The following is a 20,575-nucleotide window of genomic DNA, read 5'->3' on the forward strand; positions in this document are numbered from 1 at the left end:
TGCTGTTTTTTTAAGAGTTAAAATTCCCTTATGAAACTACATCTATATCTGCCACAGAAAAAGTTGATAAAACTTTTTTTTTTATTAAAAAAAATCTAAAATACTAGTTTAAGTGGAAAGTAATAATGTATCATTTATATAGCAGTTTTTGAGAGCAGATCTTTTCTGTCCAGAAGACCTTCAGTTTTGTTTTGAATTTGACACTACAGAAAACAATCAATGTAACTGCCCATATTAAGGCCTTGTAACAATAATATTAATGGGTAACCACTCTTTTAAATGTGCTTCATGTACGTTATTTTTGTTTAAAAATTAAAGGTTCAAACCCAAAAACATTATTTGATGTGTATATTTCTAGCAGAAGTAGTTACAATGATGACTTGCTTAAAGAGTAAATTAATAATATAGAATTTCTACCACCAGGTTGGGTAAGCTGTCATTATGCCTCAATGTGTATGATATATAGTAATTCAACTTTTAAAAGTGAATACAAACATTGTTTTTTTAGGTCCTTAGCAACCGGTCGACACTCGGCAACACAGAAAACTGCAGCGTGACATCATGCATGTGTGTTGCATACCTGCCAACTACTCCGGTTTTCCCGTAATTCGTATGGTTTTCATCAACCTATTCCGGGTTACGGTTGCAGTGATAAAAAATACGGTTTTTCATTAATTAAAAAAAAAAAAGGGTGAAAACTACGCGAATTGCACCTTGTGCAGACAAGATTTTTCGATCGGACACGGAGGAATTAGCGATGTAAAAGACCACGTTGGGACAAAAAAACACAAGTCTAATGCCGTTGCTAGCGATACAAGTGGAAAACTTTCAACGTTTTTCGTCGCCCAAACAGATTCTTTGGATGTGATAAATGCCGAAGTTTTATTTACGGAGGCAATAATTGAGCATGGATTTCCAATCGCACTGGCTGATCACATGGGACAGTTAAATGTTTGTAATGCAACCTTTAAAAATCATTACGCGGTGATCGTGGTCCCAAAAATAAACTTTTCTTGCATGATAATGTCCAGAAAAATTCGCTTTATATTACTATAGAGTCCTTTTAACGAATGAGTTTGATGGTTTATCACAAACCTTAAATGAAAGAAGTCCTTTGTTCTCCTGCACGTGCATGCGCTTTGGCCTTGCTTCGTGTTTGGTGCGCAATCCTGTCGGCTGTATTTCACAGCACGACATACTGTTAAAAGTGTTTATACTATTTATGCTTTCAAGTCCAAGTTGAAGAAATCTTGTTAAATGTTGACAGCATAACTACCAAAATACAGAAGTATGTCCTTAATATTTTTGCAGTGCTATTTCTGTTGAAAAGTTCAAATGATTACATTAGAGATGTGATGTGCCACTTTTCAAGTGTCTGATGGCTTAAGTTAATTTTCATTAATTTTTCATATTTTGAATTCTTTTGAAAGGCTTACAAAAAAACTACATTTGAATTGTAATTCCATGCTATTGACAGGACTATTAATTTTAATGAAGTTAGCTTACCATGTTTACAGTATGATAATTGTGATAGAAATGTGAATTTTAGGCACAGAATATTTTTTACAATTGAACAAGGCAGTAGATTATACAAGCTTGGACAGAAAGTTAATAATGACACCAATTTTTTTTTTAATGGAATTGTTTAGTACTGTTTTACCATTTGTTTACTGTAAAAAGTGTTTATACTGTTTATACTTTCAATTAACAAATTGAAGTCTTGTGAAAGGTTGACAGGATAACTGGCATTAACTGTCAAAATAATTTCAAACTATTGAAGTTAGCTTACAGAATAAACATGCCAATCAACCCATATGATTTTTGCTGTAATATTTTTGTTTTGAAAAGTCACTGTGACTGATAGAAAAGTGATGGCTTTAGCAACATTTTAACCTGTCTGAATGCTAATAATCATTTTGCGTCGGGGGGCGAAGCCCTGAAACCTCCACCAGGACTTTGTCCTGGACCTACCGGGGCCTGCGGCCCTTGGACCCTGGCTACTAGGTTTTTCTGATTTCAAAAGTTGGCAGGTATGGTGTTGTATTTTTCCTCAATGCTTTTGTTGTCATGTTTATTTGCCACATTCCAGCAGCCAATGCAGGATGGAGAAGCTGTAGGTGACCCGGGTTGTCAGAATAATGGCGAGGCGTCCGCACCCAAGACGGTTAACATACCACCCTCCCCTAAAGACAAAATAGGTAAGAGTTTTTCTCAGTATATCACAATTGCAAAAACACTCATGACAACAAATGCAGCAATCATAACAAATCTAATACGTATGAACTTTTTCCCAGTTAGTGCCAATAATCGGGTGAGAAGACCGCGAATCGACACGTCGCTTGTTTTTTTGACGCAGAAGTTTCTGAAGATGCTCCAACGTGCAAAGAATGGCATTTTGGACCTGAACGTCGTCTGCAGCCAACTCAACTCCTCCAAGAGACGCATCTACGACGTCACAAACGTCTTGGAGGGGATCCTCCTCATCAAAAAGAAGTATAAGAATCACGTGCAGTGGATGTAAGTATAACGTAGGGCTGGGCCATTGATTGACACGATTGAGTTGGATCACGGTGATCAGCTGTCAGCATATTTCCTCCATCTAACATGCTGGAAAATTCTGTTAGAAGTTACCGCAGTAGTAAACAGTAGGGAAGCAACAATGCTGGGTATAATCCTGCACCTGTGTGTGTCTGTCAATGTGTGTGTGTTTGTATACGTCTTGGTGTCTGTGTGTGTGTGTGTGCGCGACCCCCCGTTCCACCATTGTGAAAGTCAGTCTCCTCACGACGCAATTATCAATCAATCAATGTTTACTTATATAGCCCTAAATCACCAGTGTCTCAAAGGGCTGCACAAGCCACAACCACATCCTCGGCTCAGATCCCACATCAGGGCAAGAAGAAACTCAACCCAAAAATATTAGAAGTGCTCAAAATAAAAATAAAATATACTTAAAATATGAACAAAGTTTAAGTTAGTTAATACTAACTTTTTAATTCATTAAAGGCTTAGTTGGCCACATGCGTGGACAGCACCTTTTCGCTCTTATTTCCAAAATTTGTGTACACTACTGAATTGGGGTCTTATGTGCTTATGTGGACACTTATACTGCCATCTGGTGGTGTCAGAAGAGTATAACATACAATGGAATTTGGGGGGAAAAAAGTGTAAAAATAAGAAGTACACGTTTGTTACTTATGGACTAAGTACATCATATCAAAAGACATACTTGCCAACCCTCCCGGATTTTCCGGGAGACTCCCGAAATTCAGCGCCTCTCCCGAAAACCTCCCGGGACAAATTTTCTCCCGAAATTCAGGCGGACTCAGGTCCTCCACAATATAAAAAAGCGTACCTGCCCAATCACGTTATAACTATAGAATGATGGAGGGTGAGTTCTTGGTTTCTTATGTGGGTTTATTGTTAGGCAGTTTCATTAACGTCCTCCCAGCGTGGCAACAACACACAACAACAGCAGTCACTTTTTTGTATACCGTAAAGCAGTTCGTCTGCCGTAAACAGCAATGTTGTGACACTCTTAAACAGGACAATACTGCCATCTAGTGCATTTGATGAAAGCACTTTTGTGCGTGCCACACATCAATGCTCAGAGAGGGTGTTCAGCATGGTTCGAAAAATAGTGACAGAGAATAGAACAAGGATGGACAATTCAACCCTTAACTCAACAATGAGTAGATGAGTGTTATGTGTGTGTATATGTGTAAATAAATGAACACTGAAATTCATGTATTTATTTTATATATATATATATAATTTAAAAAAAAATATATATATATATATACATATATAATAAAAAAAATAAAAAAAATAAATAAAAATATATATATATATATGTATATAGCTAGATATCACTGAACGTCAAGTATTTCCTATATATATATATATATATATATATATATATATATATATAGGAAATACTTGACTTGGTGAATTCTAGCTGTAAATATACTCCTCCGCGTTTAGCCACGCCCCCAACCACGCCCCCGTCCCACCCGACCACACCCACCCCCTCCCCCTCCCCCCACCTCCCGAAATCGGAGGTTTCAAGGTTGGCAAGTATGTCAAAAGATGATTCTTAGTTTTTATTCTAATTAGGGTCCAATAAGCCCAAATAGCAAAGAGAAATAAAATAAGAATGTAAACAAACAGCTTGGGCCTTAAGAGGTTTTAATAATAATAAAAAAAACATTGTTAAATATGTAACCAAACATTAATATTTTCATACAGGTTTTGCAGTTTCACAATCATATTATTTTTATTATTAATATTTTTATTATATTCTTACATGGGAAAAAACAATAGTAAAAATGTAAGAAAAATGAGCATACAAATTGGTATGTAATTTAGAAAAAAGTGAAATGTTCTAACTCATAATTGATAATAATGTAGTTAATCACCTATAATACACAGCTGACACAAAGTTATGTCTTTAAATATATGTAATATCTGTTTTTGGCATTTTTAAAAATAAAAAAATATCAATTTGACCCCCGCATTATTTTGACTTTTCAGTCTGCGGCCCTTGGTGGAAAAAGTTAGGACACCTCTGACCTTATGTATCAAAATATTTAAATTTTAAGAATTGATATTAGAGCATAAAGATCTGGTATTGATCTGCACATCACTAACGAGCACCGATCCTGCAGATAGATAGATATATAGATAGATAGATAGTACTTTATTGATTCCTTCAGGAGAGTTCCCTCAGGAAAACTAGCAGTGTACAAAATTGAGATCGAATTCAAAAAGTAAAAAATAAATAATGGGGGTATAAATGGAATCAAAATTGAAAAATATTACAATAGAATAAAAAGCAACAATGAGAATAAAAATATAATAGTAAAGTAAGAATACAACAAAAGAAACTAGGCAGTCGTGACCATGTTATTAAAAAGTATTGCACTGTTATTGTTTTGCAACCCCTGTCATCCTAGTACCTCCCCTCTCCCCCAGAGAGGAGTTGTACAGTCTAATGGCGTGTGGGACAAAGGAGTTTTTGAGTCTATTAGTCCTGCACTTGGGATGAAGCAGTCTAGCACTGAACAGGCTCCTCTGGCTACTGACAACGATATGTAGAGGTTGACTGGCATCATCCAGGATGCTCACTAGTCTTTCCACAGTCCTCTTCTCTGCCACCGTCACCAGTGAGTCCACTTTTATTCCCATCGTAGAACCGGCCCGCCTGATCAGTTTCACCATTCAGGAGCTGTCCTTCTTAGATGTACTGCCCCCGCAGCACACTACGATGTGTGTGGAACTGTCAGTTTGCTTGTCCTTCTGACACCTGCCAAATAAAACGCTAACTAGTGCTGAGTAATGAGTGTTGATAAATCACATTGCGTGTGCTAAATAATGATATTTGCATCGTTCCCAACATTTTGATGATCAGCATGTACTTTGCATATAAACAGACGCATTCAGCTTTGCGTGTGCTATCAGGTTTGCACGTATTTTAGTACCCGCAAACCTTGAGTGAATCAGGCCCTGTGTGCAATGAGGTGTTGTGGTGTGTCCACAGGGGCGGGTGGCTGAACGAGAACACAGTGGAAGTGCTGAAACAGCTTTCTGAAGAAGAGAGGATCCTGGATGGGCTGATCAAAACTTACACCCAAGACATGCATCGCTTGTGTTTGGATGAGCAAAACGCCAGATATCCTTTTCTTATTTTTTTTGTTGATATCCTTAATTTGATCGCATGTTTGTTTAAAGCAGGGGTGTCGAACTCATTTTAGATGGGGGCCCTCATGGAGAAAAATCTACTCCCAAGTGGGCCGGACTGGTAAAATCACGGCACGATAACTAAATAAAGACAACTTAAGATGGTTTTCTTTGTTTAAAAAAAAGAACAAGCACATTCTGAAATTGTACAAACAATTACCTGTTGCGGTTAACAGTATACAGCAGGGGTGCTCATTACGTCGATCGCGATCTACCGGTCAATCTCGGAGGGTGTGTCAGTTGATCACCAGCCAGGCATTAAAAAAATAGTCCTAAAAATGAGCGATCATAAATCTTCACTATGACGTCACTTTCGTCACTTGATTGACATTCACGGCACCCGAGGGTCTTCTGAGATGACGCTGGCTGCTGCCAGCTCATTAAAATTACCGACAGGAAGGCGAGAAACACTTTATTTCAACAGACTCTGGCGCCGTACCTGTCGTCAAAACTTCAAAGACCGACTGCACGGTTGCACAATAAAAGCTCTGCTTCATCCTGCCTGCGCTACCAAAATAAGAGTCTCAGAAAGCTGGCATGCACAAGCTAGCAAGCTACGGAGTTTGCCGACAATGTATTTCTTGTAAAGTGTATACAAAGGAGTACGGAAGCTGGACAAATAAGATGCCAAAAACCAACCACTTTCATGTGGTATTGGACAGAAAGGAGGACTTTTTTTCTCATCCATTCGAAAATGCGGACGTTATCATCACTACTGTCTGATTCCTATCAATGCAAGTCATCACAATCAGGTAATACACCAACTTATATTCTTGTCTTCATGAAAGAAAGGAATCTATATGTGTTAAACATGCTTGTATTATCTTTAACCACCTTTAACTTCTTAACAATATTAACTATATGTGTTAAACATGCTTGTTTTATCTTTAACCACCTTTAAGTTGTTAACATTAACTATTTGTGTTAAACATGCTTGTATTATTTTTAACCACCTTTAACTTGTTAACAATATTAGCTATATGTGTTAAACATGCTTGCATTATCTTTAAACACCTTTAACTTGTTAACAATATTAACTATATGTATTAAACATACCGGTACTTGTATTATCATTAAACACCTTTAATGTATTAACAATATTAACTATATGTGTTAAACATGCTTGCATTATCATTAAACACCTTTAACTTGTTAACAAAAACATATATTTCATAAATAAGTAAATATAAATGATATATATGAATGAGGTAGATCCCCACGACTTGATCAATTGAAAAGTAGCTCGCCTGCAGAAAAAGTGTGAGCACCCCTGGTATACAGTATATACTTTATTTGTCGTTATTTATATTTTCTGAATAAATTATGTGATAATGTTGGAGTATAACTGTCATACTCAATATAGACTTAGACTTCCTTTTTATTGTCATTCAAATGTGAACTTTACAGTACAGATAAGAACGAAATTTCGTTGCATTAGCTCATGGTAGCGCAGGATAAAAAAGCAATAAGGTGCAGATTAGAGATGTCCGATAAGATCGGCCTGCCGATGTTATCGGCCGATAAATGCTTTAAAATGTAATATCGGAAATTATCGGTATCGTTTTTTTTATTTTAAATTAAATTTTTTATTTTTTTTTATTAAATCAACATGAAAAACACAAGATACACTTACAATTAGTGCACCAACCCAAAAAACCTCCCTCGCCCATTTACACTCATTCCCACAAAAGGGTTGTTTCTTTCTGTTATTAATATTGTGGTTCCTACATTATATATCAATATATATCAATACAGTCTGCAAGGGATACAGTCCGTAAGCACACATGATTGTGCGTGCTGCTGCTACACTAATAGTACTAACCTTTAGCACTTCATTTTACTCATTTTCATTCATTACTAGTTTCTATGAAACTGTTTTTATATTGTTTTACTTTCTTTTTTATTCAAGAAAATGTTTTTAATTTATTATTTTATTTTATTAATAAAAAAAAAAAAGGACCTTATCTTCACCATACCTGGTTGTCCAAATTAGGCATAATAATGTGTTAATTCCACGACTGTATATCGGTATCTGTTGATATCGGTATCGATAATTAAGAGTTGGACAATATCGGAATATCAGATATCGGCAAAAAAGCCATTATCGGACATCCCTAGTGCAGATATAAATAAATAGGTTACTGTACAGATAAATATATTGCACTTTTGCATATGCATCCACGTTTATGGATGTATGTTATATTGTCTTTATATTCCAGCCAGTTAATCCATTTTTGGGGGGTATTGAGGGGATTATTATGATGCGTTCAAGAGTCTTACCGCCTGAGGGAAGAAGCTGTTACAGAACCTGGAGGTTCTGCTACGGAGACGGCGACAGTTATTGAAACATAACATCCAAACAAAACATGCAATATGTCTAATACCGCCTTAAATAATGTATCTTTGAGTTTTACTACCGTATTTTTCGGACTATAAGTCGCTCCGGAGTATACGTCGCACCGGTCGAAAATGCATAATAAAGAAGGAAAAAAACATATAAGTCGCACTGGAGTATAAGTCGCATTTTTTGGGGAAATGTATTTGATAAAAGCCAACAGCAAGAATAGACATTTGAAAGGCAATTTAAAACAAATGAAGAATAGTGAACAACAGGCTGAATAAGTGTACGTTATATGAGGCATAAATAACCAACTGGTATGTTAACGTAACATATTATGGTAAGAGTCATTCAAATAACTATAACATATAGAACATGCTATACGTTTACCAAACAATCTGTCACTCCTAATCGCTAAATCCCATGAAATCTTATATGTCTAGTCCAGGGGTCGGCAACCTTTACCAGTCAAAGAGCCATTTTCACCAGTTTCACAAATTAAAAATAACAATGGGAGCCACAAAAAATTTTTGAAATTTAAAATGAAATAACACTGCATAATAAGTTTTTTTTTTTGCTTTGTGCTATGTATAAACCAGGGGTCTCAGACTCGTTGCCCATACCTTAATATGGAATTTGAATGCTGGTGCGGCACACGGGTTTTATGTGAATGGCGCTTGTCAGCGTCATGCGTGCCGTGATGGTACAGCATATAGCACCCACTACAACCAGCGTGCCTTATCAGTCACACCTTGTCTGGGGCTTCCGCTTGCTCACGTAGGTGACAGCAAGGCATACTTGGTCAACAACCACACAGTTTACACTGACGGTGTCGGTATAAAAAAAAAAAACTTTAACACTCTTACTAATAATGCGTCACACTGTGAACCCACACCAAACAAGAATGACAAACACATTTTGGGAGAACATCTGCACCGTAACATAAACACAACAGGACAAATACCCAGAATCCCATGCAGCCCTGACTCTTCCGGGCTACATTATACACCTCCGCTACCAAACCCCGCCCACCTCAACGGACACACAGAGGGGGGGTTGATGTGTGAGGGAGCAGGGTTGGGGTGGGGGTGGGGTTTGGTGGTAGCAGGGTTGTATAATGTAGCCCGGAAGAGTCAGGGCTGCATGGGATTCTGGGTATTTATTCTGTTGTGTTTATGTTGTGTTTAAGGTGCAGATGTTCTCTTGAAATGTGTTTGTCATTCTTGTTTGGTTTTGGTTCAAAGCGTGGTGTATTATTAGTAAGAGTGTTAAAGTTGTTGTATATGGTCACCATCAGTGTAACCTGTGTGGCTGTTGACCAAGTATGCCTTGCTGTCGCTTGCGTGTGCAAGAAGAAGATGCATATATCAAGAGGCTGGGCTGGCACGCTGTTAATACAGATTGTAGAGGGTGCCAAATATTGTACCATCGTGGTACGCCCTTATTATCATTGTAAGGGTGAAAATCGGAGAATATTAATCCCGAGAGTTTTCTGCAAGAGGCACTGAAATCCGGAAGTCTCCCGGGAAAATCGGGGGGGTCGGCAAGTAAACTGCTGAGCCGCATCAGAGTGATCAAAGAGCCGCATGCGGCTCCGGAGCCGCGGGTTGCCGACCCCTGGTCTAGTCTCTTACGTGAATGAGATAAATAAAATTATTTGATATTTTACGCTAATGTGTTAATCATTTCACACATAAGTCGCTTCTATGAAAAAAACTGCGACTTATAGTCCGAAAAATACGGTAGAAACATCTGCTTTTGTAAGGTTTGCAAACACAAAAATGTGTTTTTTACTCAACATGACAGTAATGTTCTTAGAATCCTGAGATCAAGATAAAAAAAATGATATCCAAATCCAATTACAGGATGTTATTTATGTAGTTTGATCATTTTCCTGGACTGGTGCACTAACATGTGGTTTATTTTGTACATATGTAGCATCATCTGCAAAGATACAAAGAATTGCTATTGCGACATCCAGTGGACACATTTAGAACAGCTGTTTCTTTCATTCAAAAATTTCAGGTTCATTTTTATACGCGGGCCGGATAAAACCTGATCGCGGGCCTGATCCGGCCCTCGGGCCACACGTTTTGACACCCCTGGTTTAAAGTATCCATCATTGTTCTGCTTGTAGCACTTGCACATTCCTAATTAGTCTTCCTTGACCGCGCTGTTTACATTGGCCTACTTGACCTACGAGGACATTCAAAGCCTTCCCAGCTACAAAGAGCAGACTGTGTTTGTGATCAAAGGCCCCCCGGACACACAAATAGAAGTTCCGCACTTGAAAGAGGTACAGTACTTTTGAACATGATACGGTCCTACCTCCACTTACCAGCTCACTTGGTTCCTAACTCAAAACACTTGCATGGCAAATCCGCTGAATGGCCTTTTTAAAACAGCACAATGTGACCTTGTAACATGCCTTTTAATGACTAAAATGTTTAATTAAGAAATAATGTTTGGGAAAAAACATTGTAGTACAACAGGTCCGTAAAGTATTTGGTTGATCAGACTTTTTTTTTTTTTTCTATATTCACCACACAATTTTTCCACTAATCTAAATGACTTTAAGTACATCCACATTTTACAATGTACTAGGGTTGTACGGTTCTAGTATAGTATCGCAGTACTAATGAATCAAAAACGGTACTATACTCTGTTTGAAAAGTACCGCTTCCTGGGCATGACGACACGTCGTCACGTGGTGTCATTGCTGGTTTTACGATCAGAGGAGCATGTTCGGCAGTGCACACACACAGAGTACTTACAAGCAGACACAGTGTGTAGACAGAAAAGGGAGAATGGACGCATTTTGGTGTAAAAAGTAAAGATAAAGGTGAAGTTATAAGACTGAAACACCCTCAGGAAGAGGTGCTTTAAGACATGGCTAGCTAGTTAGCGGCTAACATCCATCCACAGTGTTTTAGCTACTTCTAAATCACTAATCCTCGCCTCCATGGTGACAAATAAAGTAAGTTTCTTACAAGTACCATTATCACTGGAGGACGAGGAATAGCTAAACATGCTTCACTACACACCGTAGGAGGATACAATAGCTCACCGGCGTCACAATGTACCGTATTTTCCGCACCATAAGCCGCCCTGGGTTATAAGCCGCGCCTTCAATGAACGGCATATTTCAAAACTTTGTCCACCTATAAGCCGCCCCGTGTTATAAGCCGCATCTAACTGCGCTAAAGGAATGTCAAAAAAACAGTCAGATAGGTCAGTCAAACTTTAATAATATATTAAAAACCAGCGTGATGTGGGCGCGCATGGAGTCGTATATCAACATGGACGGAGCTGCGTGAAAAAAGCCACCCGGCCTCTTCGCGTAAACTTACCTTAACCACTCGCTCATCTTTTCTTCATCCATCCATCCCTTCGAGTTAGCTTTTATGATGACGCCGGCTGGAAAGGTCTCTTTTGGCAAGGTCTTCCTTTTGAATATCACCATGGGTGGAAGTTTCTGGCCATTAGCATGGCAAGCTAGAACCACAGTGAAGGATGACTTCTCATTCCCTGTGGTGCGAATATTCACCGTACGTGCTCCCGTTGTATCCACAGTGCGGTTCACAGGAATATCAAAAGTCAGTGGAACCTCGTCCATGTTGATAATGTTCTCTGGCCGGATCTTTTTTTCAGCTATCTTGTTTTTACAATATGCACGGAAAGTAGCCAGCTTTTCTTGAAAGTCTTTAGGCAGTTGCTGTGAAATAGTAGTCCGTGTGCGGATGGAGAGATTGCGTCTTTTCATGAACCGGAAACCTGTCGCTTAGTAGGAGCCATTTTGTGGTCTTTACAGATGTAAACACACAAAGGAAATGAAACGTAATATCCGCGCGCTTCTTCTTCTTCTATGGGGGCGGGTGGTTGCTTACAGTAGAAGAAGAAGCGCTTCCTCTTCTATGGGGGCGGGTGCTTACCTTGGCGGTTGCTTGCGTAGAAGAAGAAGCACTTCCTCTTCTACGGGGAAAAAAGATGGCGGCTGTTTACCGTAGTTGCGAGACCGAAACTTTATGAAAATGAATCTTAATATTAATCCATATATAAAGCGCACCGGGTTATAAGCCGCACTGTCAGCTTTTGAGTAAATTTGTGGTTTTTAGGTGCGGCTAATAGTGCGGAAAATACGGTAAACAAATGCCATGGGTGGATCTACACCTGACATCCACTGTAATGATACCAAGTACAAGAGCGTATCTAGTCGATACTACTATGATTACATCGGTATTTTTTATCGTCACAAAATGTTTTTCTTAATTCATATTTTATTCATAAACTTATAAACTAAGGAAGTACGTTCCTGGACACATGAGAACTTAAATTTTGACCAATGTATGATCCTGTAACTACTTGGTATCGGATCCATACCCAAATTTGTGGTATCATTCAAAACTAATGTAAAGTATCAAAGAAGAGAAGAATAGGTGATTATTACATTTGAACAGAAGTGTAGATAGAACATGTTCAAACAGAAAGTAAGCAGATATTAACAGTAAATGAACAAGTAGATTAATAATCAATTTTTACAGTTTGTCCCTCATAATGTGTAGAAAATAATAGGTGTATAAATGACACAATATGTTACTGCATACGTCAGCAGACTAATTAGGAGTCTTTGTTTGTTTACTTACTACTAAAAGACAAGTTCACTATTTTATTTAAGGACTAAATTGCAATTAGAAACATATGTTTCATGTACTCTAAGATTTTTAGTTAAAATAAAGCCAATAATGCCATTTTTTGTGGTGCCCTTTATTTAGAAAAGTATCAAAATACATTTTGGTACCGGTACCAAAATATTGGTATGGAGACAACCCTACTATGTAGTGTAGTTTACAAATAGTAGTGGCACGGACCAGCTACTCAGTGTATCCAATCCAATCCACTTTATTTATATAGCACATTTAAACAACAAAATGTTTCCAAAGTGCTGCACAGCAATATTAAAAACAATATTAAGATATTATCCTTAGCTCCACCAATGACTGAATAAAAATAAATACATATAAAAACAATATAAAATAAATATGATTAAAAACAATTTTAAAGGGTAAAACCAATTAAAACAGTAAATAGAAATCAAATAGTTAAAAACACAGAGGACCACACAACTCACGTAGTGTTAAAAGCCAGAGAATAAAAGTGGAGACTTAAAAGAATCCACTGTGGGAGCAGTTTGAACATGGGGGGCCAGAGTGTTCCAGAGCTTAGGGCCGACCACAGAGAAGGCCCCTGTCTCCCCTGGATTTAAGTCTGGTCTTGGGCACCACGGGCTGGAGCTGGCTCTCGGACCCCAGAGCGCGCGCAGGATTGTACATTTGGATGAGGTCCGAGGTCTGTATCTTGCAGGCTTACAATAAAAACATGGATAAATAATTATATTACCATATTTTTTTGACTACAAGGCACTTATAACCCGGTGCGTCTAATGTACGTATTACGGTCGTGCTTGCCGACTTTGAAGCAGTTATATTTGGTACATGGTGTAATGACAAGTGTGACCAGTAGATGGCAGTCACACATGAGATAATGTGTGGACTGCAGGTTGACACCTGTTCAATCAATGAAGCGAGCAAGTACCTGTTGGCATGCAAGCCCAAAACTGATGTTTCATTGAGATTATAGAACACTCAAAAATCCGTCAACATGTTTTAGTACGACGTAACAATTTATTTGTGGCAAAGTTATGTTTAAGTTTCACTTTTGCATCTCATATCACATAACTGTGGTGCGTTCAAGGACCCTGGTTTAAGTTGGGAAACCGAGGCGTCACTAGGTTTCAAAGATAGATGCTCAGCCTCCAGTAGATGCACTAATAATAATATTTATGATAATAATGTATTATTATTATTCACTGACGATGATCCGACATGAATCCGCTAATCTCCACTTTACACTATGAAGACTAAGTAAAAGGAAACTTGACATATACAGTCAAGAAAATAAGTATTTGAACACCCTGCTATTTTGCAAGTTCTACCACTTAGAAATCATGGAGGGGTCTGAAATTTTCATGGTAGGTGCATGTCCACTGTATGAGAGATAACCTAAAAAGAAAAATCCAGAAATCTCAATCTATGATTTTTTAACAATTTATTTGTGTGATACAGGTGAAAATAAGTATTTGAACACCAACATTAATATTTGGTAGAGTAGCCTTTGTTTGCAATTACAGAGGTCAAACGTTTCCTGTAGTTCTTCACCAGGTTTGCACAGACTACAGGAGGGATTTTGGCCCACTCCTCCACACAGATCTTCTCTAGATCAGTCAGGTTTCTGGGCTGTCGCTGAGTAACACAGACTTTCAGCTCCCTCCAAAGATTTTCAATTGGATTTAGGTCTGGAGACTGGCTAGGCCACTCCAGAACCTTGATATGGTTCTTACAAAGCCACTTCTTGGTTTTCCTGGCTGTGTGCTTTGGGTCATTGTCATGTTGGAAGATCCAGCCAGGACTCATCTTCAATGATCTGACTGAGGGAAGGAGGTTTTTGGCCAAAATCTCACAATACATGGCTGCAGTCATCCTCTCCTTAATACAGTACAGTCGTCCTGTCCCATGAGCAGAAAAACACCCCCAAAGCATGATGCTACCACCCCCATGCTTCACAGTAGGGATGGTGTTCTTGGGATGCTACGCATCATTCTTCTTCCTCCAAACACGCATAGTGGAATTATGACCAAAAAGGTCAATTTTGGTCTCATCTGTCCACAAAACTTTCTCCCATGACTCCTCTGGATCATCCAAATGGTCATTGGCAAACTTAAGACGGGCCTTAACATGTGCTGGTTCAAGCAGGGGAACCTTCCGTGCCATGCATGATTTCAAAGCATGACGTCTTAGTGTATGACCATGGAAACAGTGGTCCCAGCTCTTTTCAGGTCATTGACCAAGTCCTGCCGTGTAGTCCTGGGCTGATTCCTCACCTTTATTAGCATCATTGAGACCCCACGAGGCGATATCTTGCATGGGGCTCCACTCCGATTGAGATTGACCGTCATGTTTAGCTTCTTCCATTTTCTAATGATTGCTCCAACAGTGGACCTTTTTTCACCAAGCTGCTTGGCAATTTCTCCGTAGCCTTTTCCATCCTTGTGGAGTTGTACAATTTTGTCTCTGGTGTCTTTGGACAGCTCTTTGCTCTTAGCCATGCTGAATGTTTGGGTCTTACTGATTGTATGGGGTGGACTGGTGTCTTTATGCAGCTAACAACCTCACACAGGTGCATCTGATTCAGGATAACACAGTGGAGTGGAGGAGGACTTTTAAAGGCGGACTAACAGGTCTTTGAGGGTCAGAATTCTAGCTGATAGACAGGTGTTCAAATACTTATTTTCAGCTGTATCACACGAATAAATTGTTAAAAAATCATAGATTGTGATTTCTGGATTTCTCATACAGTGGACATGCACCTACCGTGAAAATTGCAGACCCCTCCATGATTTCTAAGTGGGAGAACTTGCAAAATAGCAGGGTGTTCAAATACTTATTTTCTTGACTGTATATGATCATACTTAAGTGATTCATGACAGGTTATGTGGTTATTGAAACTCATATTCAGGCTAGTTTATACTAAATGAAGTCGATATTTAGATTTGTTTTGCATGTAAACATACTGAGTGTGTGTGTATTAGGGGTTAGGTTTCGGCTGGGTGGCCTTCAGGAGTGTGATGGTATTAAATAATATTAAAGACTGACATAGGGCCACAAACAATACATTATATACTGTATATATAATATGTAAATATTACATACCGTATTTTTTGGAGTATAAGTCGCACCGGCCGAAAATGCATAATAAAGAAGGAAAAAAACATATAATGGGGGAAATGTATTTGATAAAAGCCAACAGCAAGAATAGACATTTGAAAGGCAATTTAAAATAAATCAAGAATAGTGAACAACACGCTGAATAAGTGTACGTTATATGAGGCATAAATAACCAACTGGTATGTTAACGTAACATATTATGGTAAGAGTCATTCAAATGACCTCAACACTGCTATTGTGACGTACAAAGCTCATAACCACATGCTGCCTGGGTGTCTACAGGAGAGGTTCAAACCCAGAGAGAGTCCCTATGACCTCAGAGGTTCAGCTGTCTTCCAGAAAGCTAAGATAAGAAGGAGCTTAAAAAAACACATCACTCTTGAATCAACACAGTAGTTAATACTATGATCAATGTTAATTACAAACTAAATGTGGGATATAAATAATAATGGAAGTATAATTGTTTGTATATAGTATATTATTGGTACAAAGGGTTAACACGTGTACCGGTACAAGGATATTTCACATGCCTTTACTATGTATATAATTGAACTGTGTTTATGTTGTGTATAATGTGTATTTATAATATGTTGTACAAAGGACATTTCATAATTTTCGGAAGTTCATCTTGTACTTGACATTGTTTATAGGGTTAGGCGCAACAAGTGTTCAACTTCAGCCTAAACCCTTTCGCTCTGCAACATTTTCATTTTATGAATGTACAACTGTTTATTTTGTTGACCATTGACCGAAGAATAATAATAAACTAAACTAAATAACTATAACATATAGAACATGCTATACGTTTACCAAACAATCTGTCACTCCTAATCGCTAAATCCCATGAAATCTTATACGTCTAGTCTCTTACGTGAATGAGATCAATAATATTATAATGTGTTAATCATTTCACACATAAGTCGCTCCTGAGTATAAGTCGCACCCCCGGCCAAACCATGAAAAAAACTGCGACTTATAGTCCGAAAAATACGGTGTGTTATATTTTATATTGTTACTATGGTGCATTTTTAGTCTACACCAGGGGTCGGCAACCTTTACCAGTCAAAGAGCCATTTTGACCAGTTTCACAAATTATAGAAAACAATGGGAGCCGCAAAAATGTTTTAAATTTTAAATGAAATAACACTGCATACAAAGTTTTTTTTTTTTGCTTTGTGTTATGTATAAACCAGGGGTCTCAGAGACGCTGCCCATACCTTTTTATGGAATTTTTAAGCTGGTGCGGCACGCGGGATTTAAATGAACAGCGCTTGTCAGCGTCATGCGTGCCGTGATGGTACAGCATATAGCGCCCACTACAACTAGCGTGCCTCATCAGCCACATGTTGAATGGGGCTTCCGCTTGCTCACGCAGGTGACAGCAAGGCATACTTGCTCAACAACCACACAGGCTACACTGACGGTGACGCTATAAAAAAAACTTTAACACTCTTACTAATAATGCGCCACACTGTGAACCCACACCAAACAAGAATGGCAAACACATTTCGGGAGAACATCTGCACCGTAACACAACATAAACACAACAGGACAAATACCCAGAATCCCATGCAGCCCTAACTCTTCCGGGATGCATTATACACCCCCGCTACCAAACCCCGCCCACCTCAACCGACGCACAGAGAGAGGGGGGTGGGGGGGGGGTTGATGTGTGAGGGGGCAGGCTTGGGGTGGGGGCGGGGTTTGGTGGTAGCAGGGGTGTATAATGTAGCCCGGAAGAGTCAGGGCTGCATGGGATTCTGGGTGTTTGTTCTGTTGTGTTTATGTTGTGTTAAGGTGCAGATGTTCTCCCGAAATGTGTTTGTCATTCTTGTTTGGTTTTGGTTCAAAGTGTGGCGCATTATTAGTAAGAGTGTTAAAGTTGTTTTATATGGTCACCGTCAGTGTAACCTGTGTGGTTGTTGACCAAGTATGCCTTGCTGTCACGTACGTGTGCAAGCAGAAAATGTATATTATATAACAAATGTTGGGCTGGCACGTTGTTAATACAGATTGTAGAGGACGCCAAATGTTTTACCATTATGGCACGCCCTTATTATAGCTGTAAGGGTGAAAATCGGTGAATTTTAATCCCGGGAGTTATCTGCGAGACGCACTGAAATCCGGAAGTCTTATGGGAAAATTGGGGGGTTCAGCAAGTAAGCTGCTGAGCCGCATCAGAGTGATCAAAGAGCCGCATGCGGCTCCGGAGCCGCGGGTTGCCGACCCCTGGTCTACACTATACCTGCTTTATCCTTTCCATCCTTACCCTTTGTAGCTGAGCTACTTTGTGGAACAATTTCCCCTTGTGGATCATTAAAGTTAGTCTAAGTCTTAGTCACGGCCACAAAAAGCCCACAGCTTCTTCATATTTTCATGGATAAATCTGCACTTTTTGGACGTCTTAAAGGTATGCGTTGCACTTTAACGCATTATAAAGTACCACTCCACTGCGCTGGTGGTGTATTTGTGATGCTACAAGTATGGAGAGTGTGTAGTGACTTATTACAGAGGTATATTATTAGTGCACAAGAAAAAAGTCTTGAAAAAGATGCTCATCTTATATTTAGGGTGTAGAAAAGTCTATTGTTAACCAGCAGATGGCGCCAAAGTTGTATTTTCTCAGTAACCTGGAGAGTGTCCTTTGAGTTTTTTAAAAGGCATTCATACATTAAATGTATTATTATTATTATTAGAGATGAAGTTCTGACCCACTAGGAAAAGGTAGCTCATTTTTCAACAGTTTTTTTTTTTTTCCCATAAAGAGATGTTGTCTTATGTCTGTAACGGTGCAAACATCATGAATGCCTTTTCACATTTGACTGCGTCCAGAGACTTACGTCTGCCTAAATCTGTCGCCAGAGCATGGAGGTCCACGTGAAGAGCACCCAGGGCCCGGTGGAGGTGTTCCTGTGCTCGGACGAACCTGTGCCCATGGAGGTACCCATGGAGGTGACGGACCAAGTGGCGGCCAACGACGCCGCGCCCATCAGTAGTAACAATACTGCCTCGTTAATGATATCCTTTACGCCCATGCCTCTCAAAAGTGATCCTTGTTTTTAGAGGCCCGTCAAAACATTCGCACCCTCACTCCTCCCCTTTGTACCGTCCTGTCGTCCCACTCTACAACCTGACCTCGGAATCCACGTCATAACACACATTGTACCGGGAAAGTCTGACTTCAGGATGACCTTTTTTTTTTGTAGCGTTACGTAGGGGTGTCCTGATCCGATACCAACACAATACCAAGTATTGGACGATAATCGCTTGCGTCTAAAATCGCCGTGATAAGCTACGATACAAGCAGTCCTGCAGCTGGACATCCAGTTACCATATTTTCTGCTCTATGGAGCGCACGGCGCATCCACTAAATTTGAGGAGAAACATATATTTTTCCATATATTAGCCCCGCCAGACTGTACGCCGCAGATATTGAGCAAACATCCTCAAAGTGCTACAGTGTATTAAAAAAATAAAAAGATAATAAAAAATAAAAACTAGAACGCATAAATCTAAAAAAATGGGGTTTTTTTTATTTATTTTTTAAAAGAAGGGTTTTTAAGCCTTTTTTAAAAGCATCCACAGTCTGCGGTGCCCTCAGGTGGTCAGGGAGAGCGTTCCACCGACTGGGAGCGGCGGAGCAGAAAGCCCGGTCTCTCCCATTGTTCGTAGCTTTGTTCTCGGAGGTTGGAGGAGGTTAGCCTGTCCGGAGCGGAGGTGTCGTGTGGAGGATTTGGGGGTGAGCAGTTCTTTGAGGTAGAGGGGGGCATTACCATGTATATACGTTGTGAAATTACTTATTTACACAGAAATATTCTGTAAATGTTTATTTACATACCTTTGTTTAAATGTTTCCAAACGGTAGTAAAACGGCTGATCAAACAAAACAGAAGGCATCGTCGTGGACCCACCAGCTGCGGAAGCTAGCTCACTGATCGGCTAAACAGACTTAACTATACAAACAATACAAAAATAATTCATCCATCCATTTTCTACCGCTTGTGCCTTCAATTGTAAGTAAATAATACTAACACAAACTCTCGTAAACGTGTTAGCATATTAGCTAATGCTAAAAAACGCTAGCTTGATTGCATTACAATAGCACGTACAAATATGCATGAAAACACTCGTGGGACAGTTTAGCAAGTAAGAATTGTTTTAGTTATATTGTAAAACTTACAAACGTTGTGTAGAGTGATGAATGAAGAATCCCTTAGAGCAGATTCTTACTGGCTTTACTTTCCGGGTCAAGGCATTAAAACAGTAAGTACGTATTCGACCCGCAACACCTGCAGTGAGCAAACATGTCCAAAAGATGGTGCCATCGCACAAACAATAACACACCGTTTCATTGTTTCTGCTTGCGCTAAATGAAAATTGTTGAACACAAACCGCACCGTTTTATAAACCGCAGGGTTCAAAGCGTCGGAAAATAGTTTATAATCCAGAATTTACAGTAATATCTAAATGATCTCCAATCAGCACAAAAGTTATTTTATTTTAGTCAAGTCATTTACCAAAGGTAAACATGCTAAGCTATCGGCTAGCAGCTACACAACAGCTGAGCACACAATAGCACTCAAGCACGACGTACGTAATAACAATATTGCAGTGTAAATTAGCACGTTATTTGCACATACAAAGTCTCCAAGGCAGACGCATATTTAGAAAGTGTCCAGTAACAAACGTGTCCGCATCGTTCACCTTTGCCGACTAT

The 20,575-nt window shown here is 39.1% G+C and overlaps 1 protein-coding gene and 1 long non-coding RNA gene across 3 annotated transcripts in view; both read left to right on the forward strand.

Moving 5' to 3' along the window:
• The window catches only part of LOC133620820 (transcription factor E2F3-like), a 7,745-nt gene extending 1,933 nt beyond the window's left edge, over positions 1-5,812 (forward strand). Inside the window, exons 2-4 of one of the 2 annotated variants that reach the window (XM_072915600.1) lie at positions 2,093-2,198; positions 2,295-2,517; positions 5,540-5,812. In XM_072915600.1, the coding sequence (XP_072771701.1) occupies positions 2,093-2,198; positions 2,295-2,517; positions 5,540-5,753 (543 nt within the window). In that variant the 3' untranslated portion in view covers positions 5,754-5,812. Of the gene's footprint in view, positions 1-2,089; positions 2,199-2,294; positions 2,518-5,539 lie in introns of both variants that reach the window. The other variant, XM_072915599.1, reaches the window with a different exon arrangement.
• Positions 5,813-10,235: 4,423 nt separating this feature from the next.
• Positions 10,236-19,391, forward strand: LOC140679685 (uncharacterized). The gene is made up of 2 exons (XR_012051057.1): positions 10,236-10,373; positions 18,721-19,391. It is a non-coding gene; the product is annotated as an uncharacterized lncRNA (long non-coding RNA).
• The last annotated feature ends 1,184 nt before the right edge of the window (positions 19,392-20,575 follow it).

The sequence above is a fragment of the Nerophis lumbriciformis genome, linkage group LG21 (genome assembly GCF_033978685.3).
Source record: "Nerophis lumbriciformis linkage group LG21, RoL_Nlum_v2.1, whole genome shotgun sequence".
Classification (NCBI taxonomy): Eukaryota; Metazoa; Chordata; class Actinopteri; order Syngnathiformes; family Syngnathidae; genus Nerophis; species Nerophis lumbriciformis.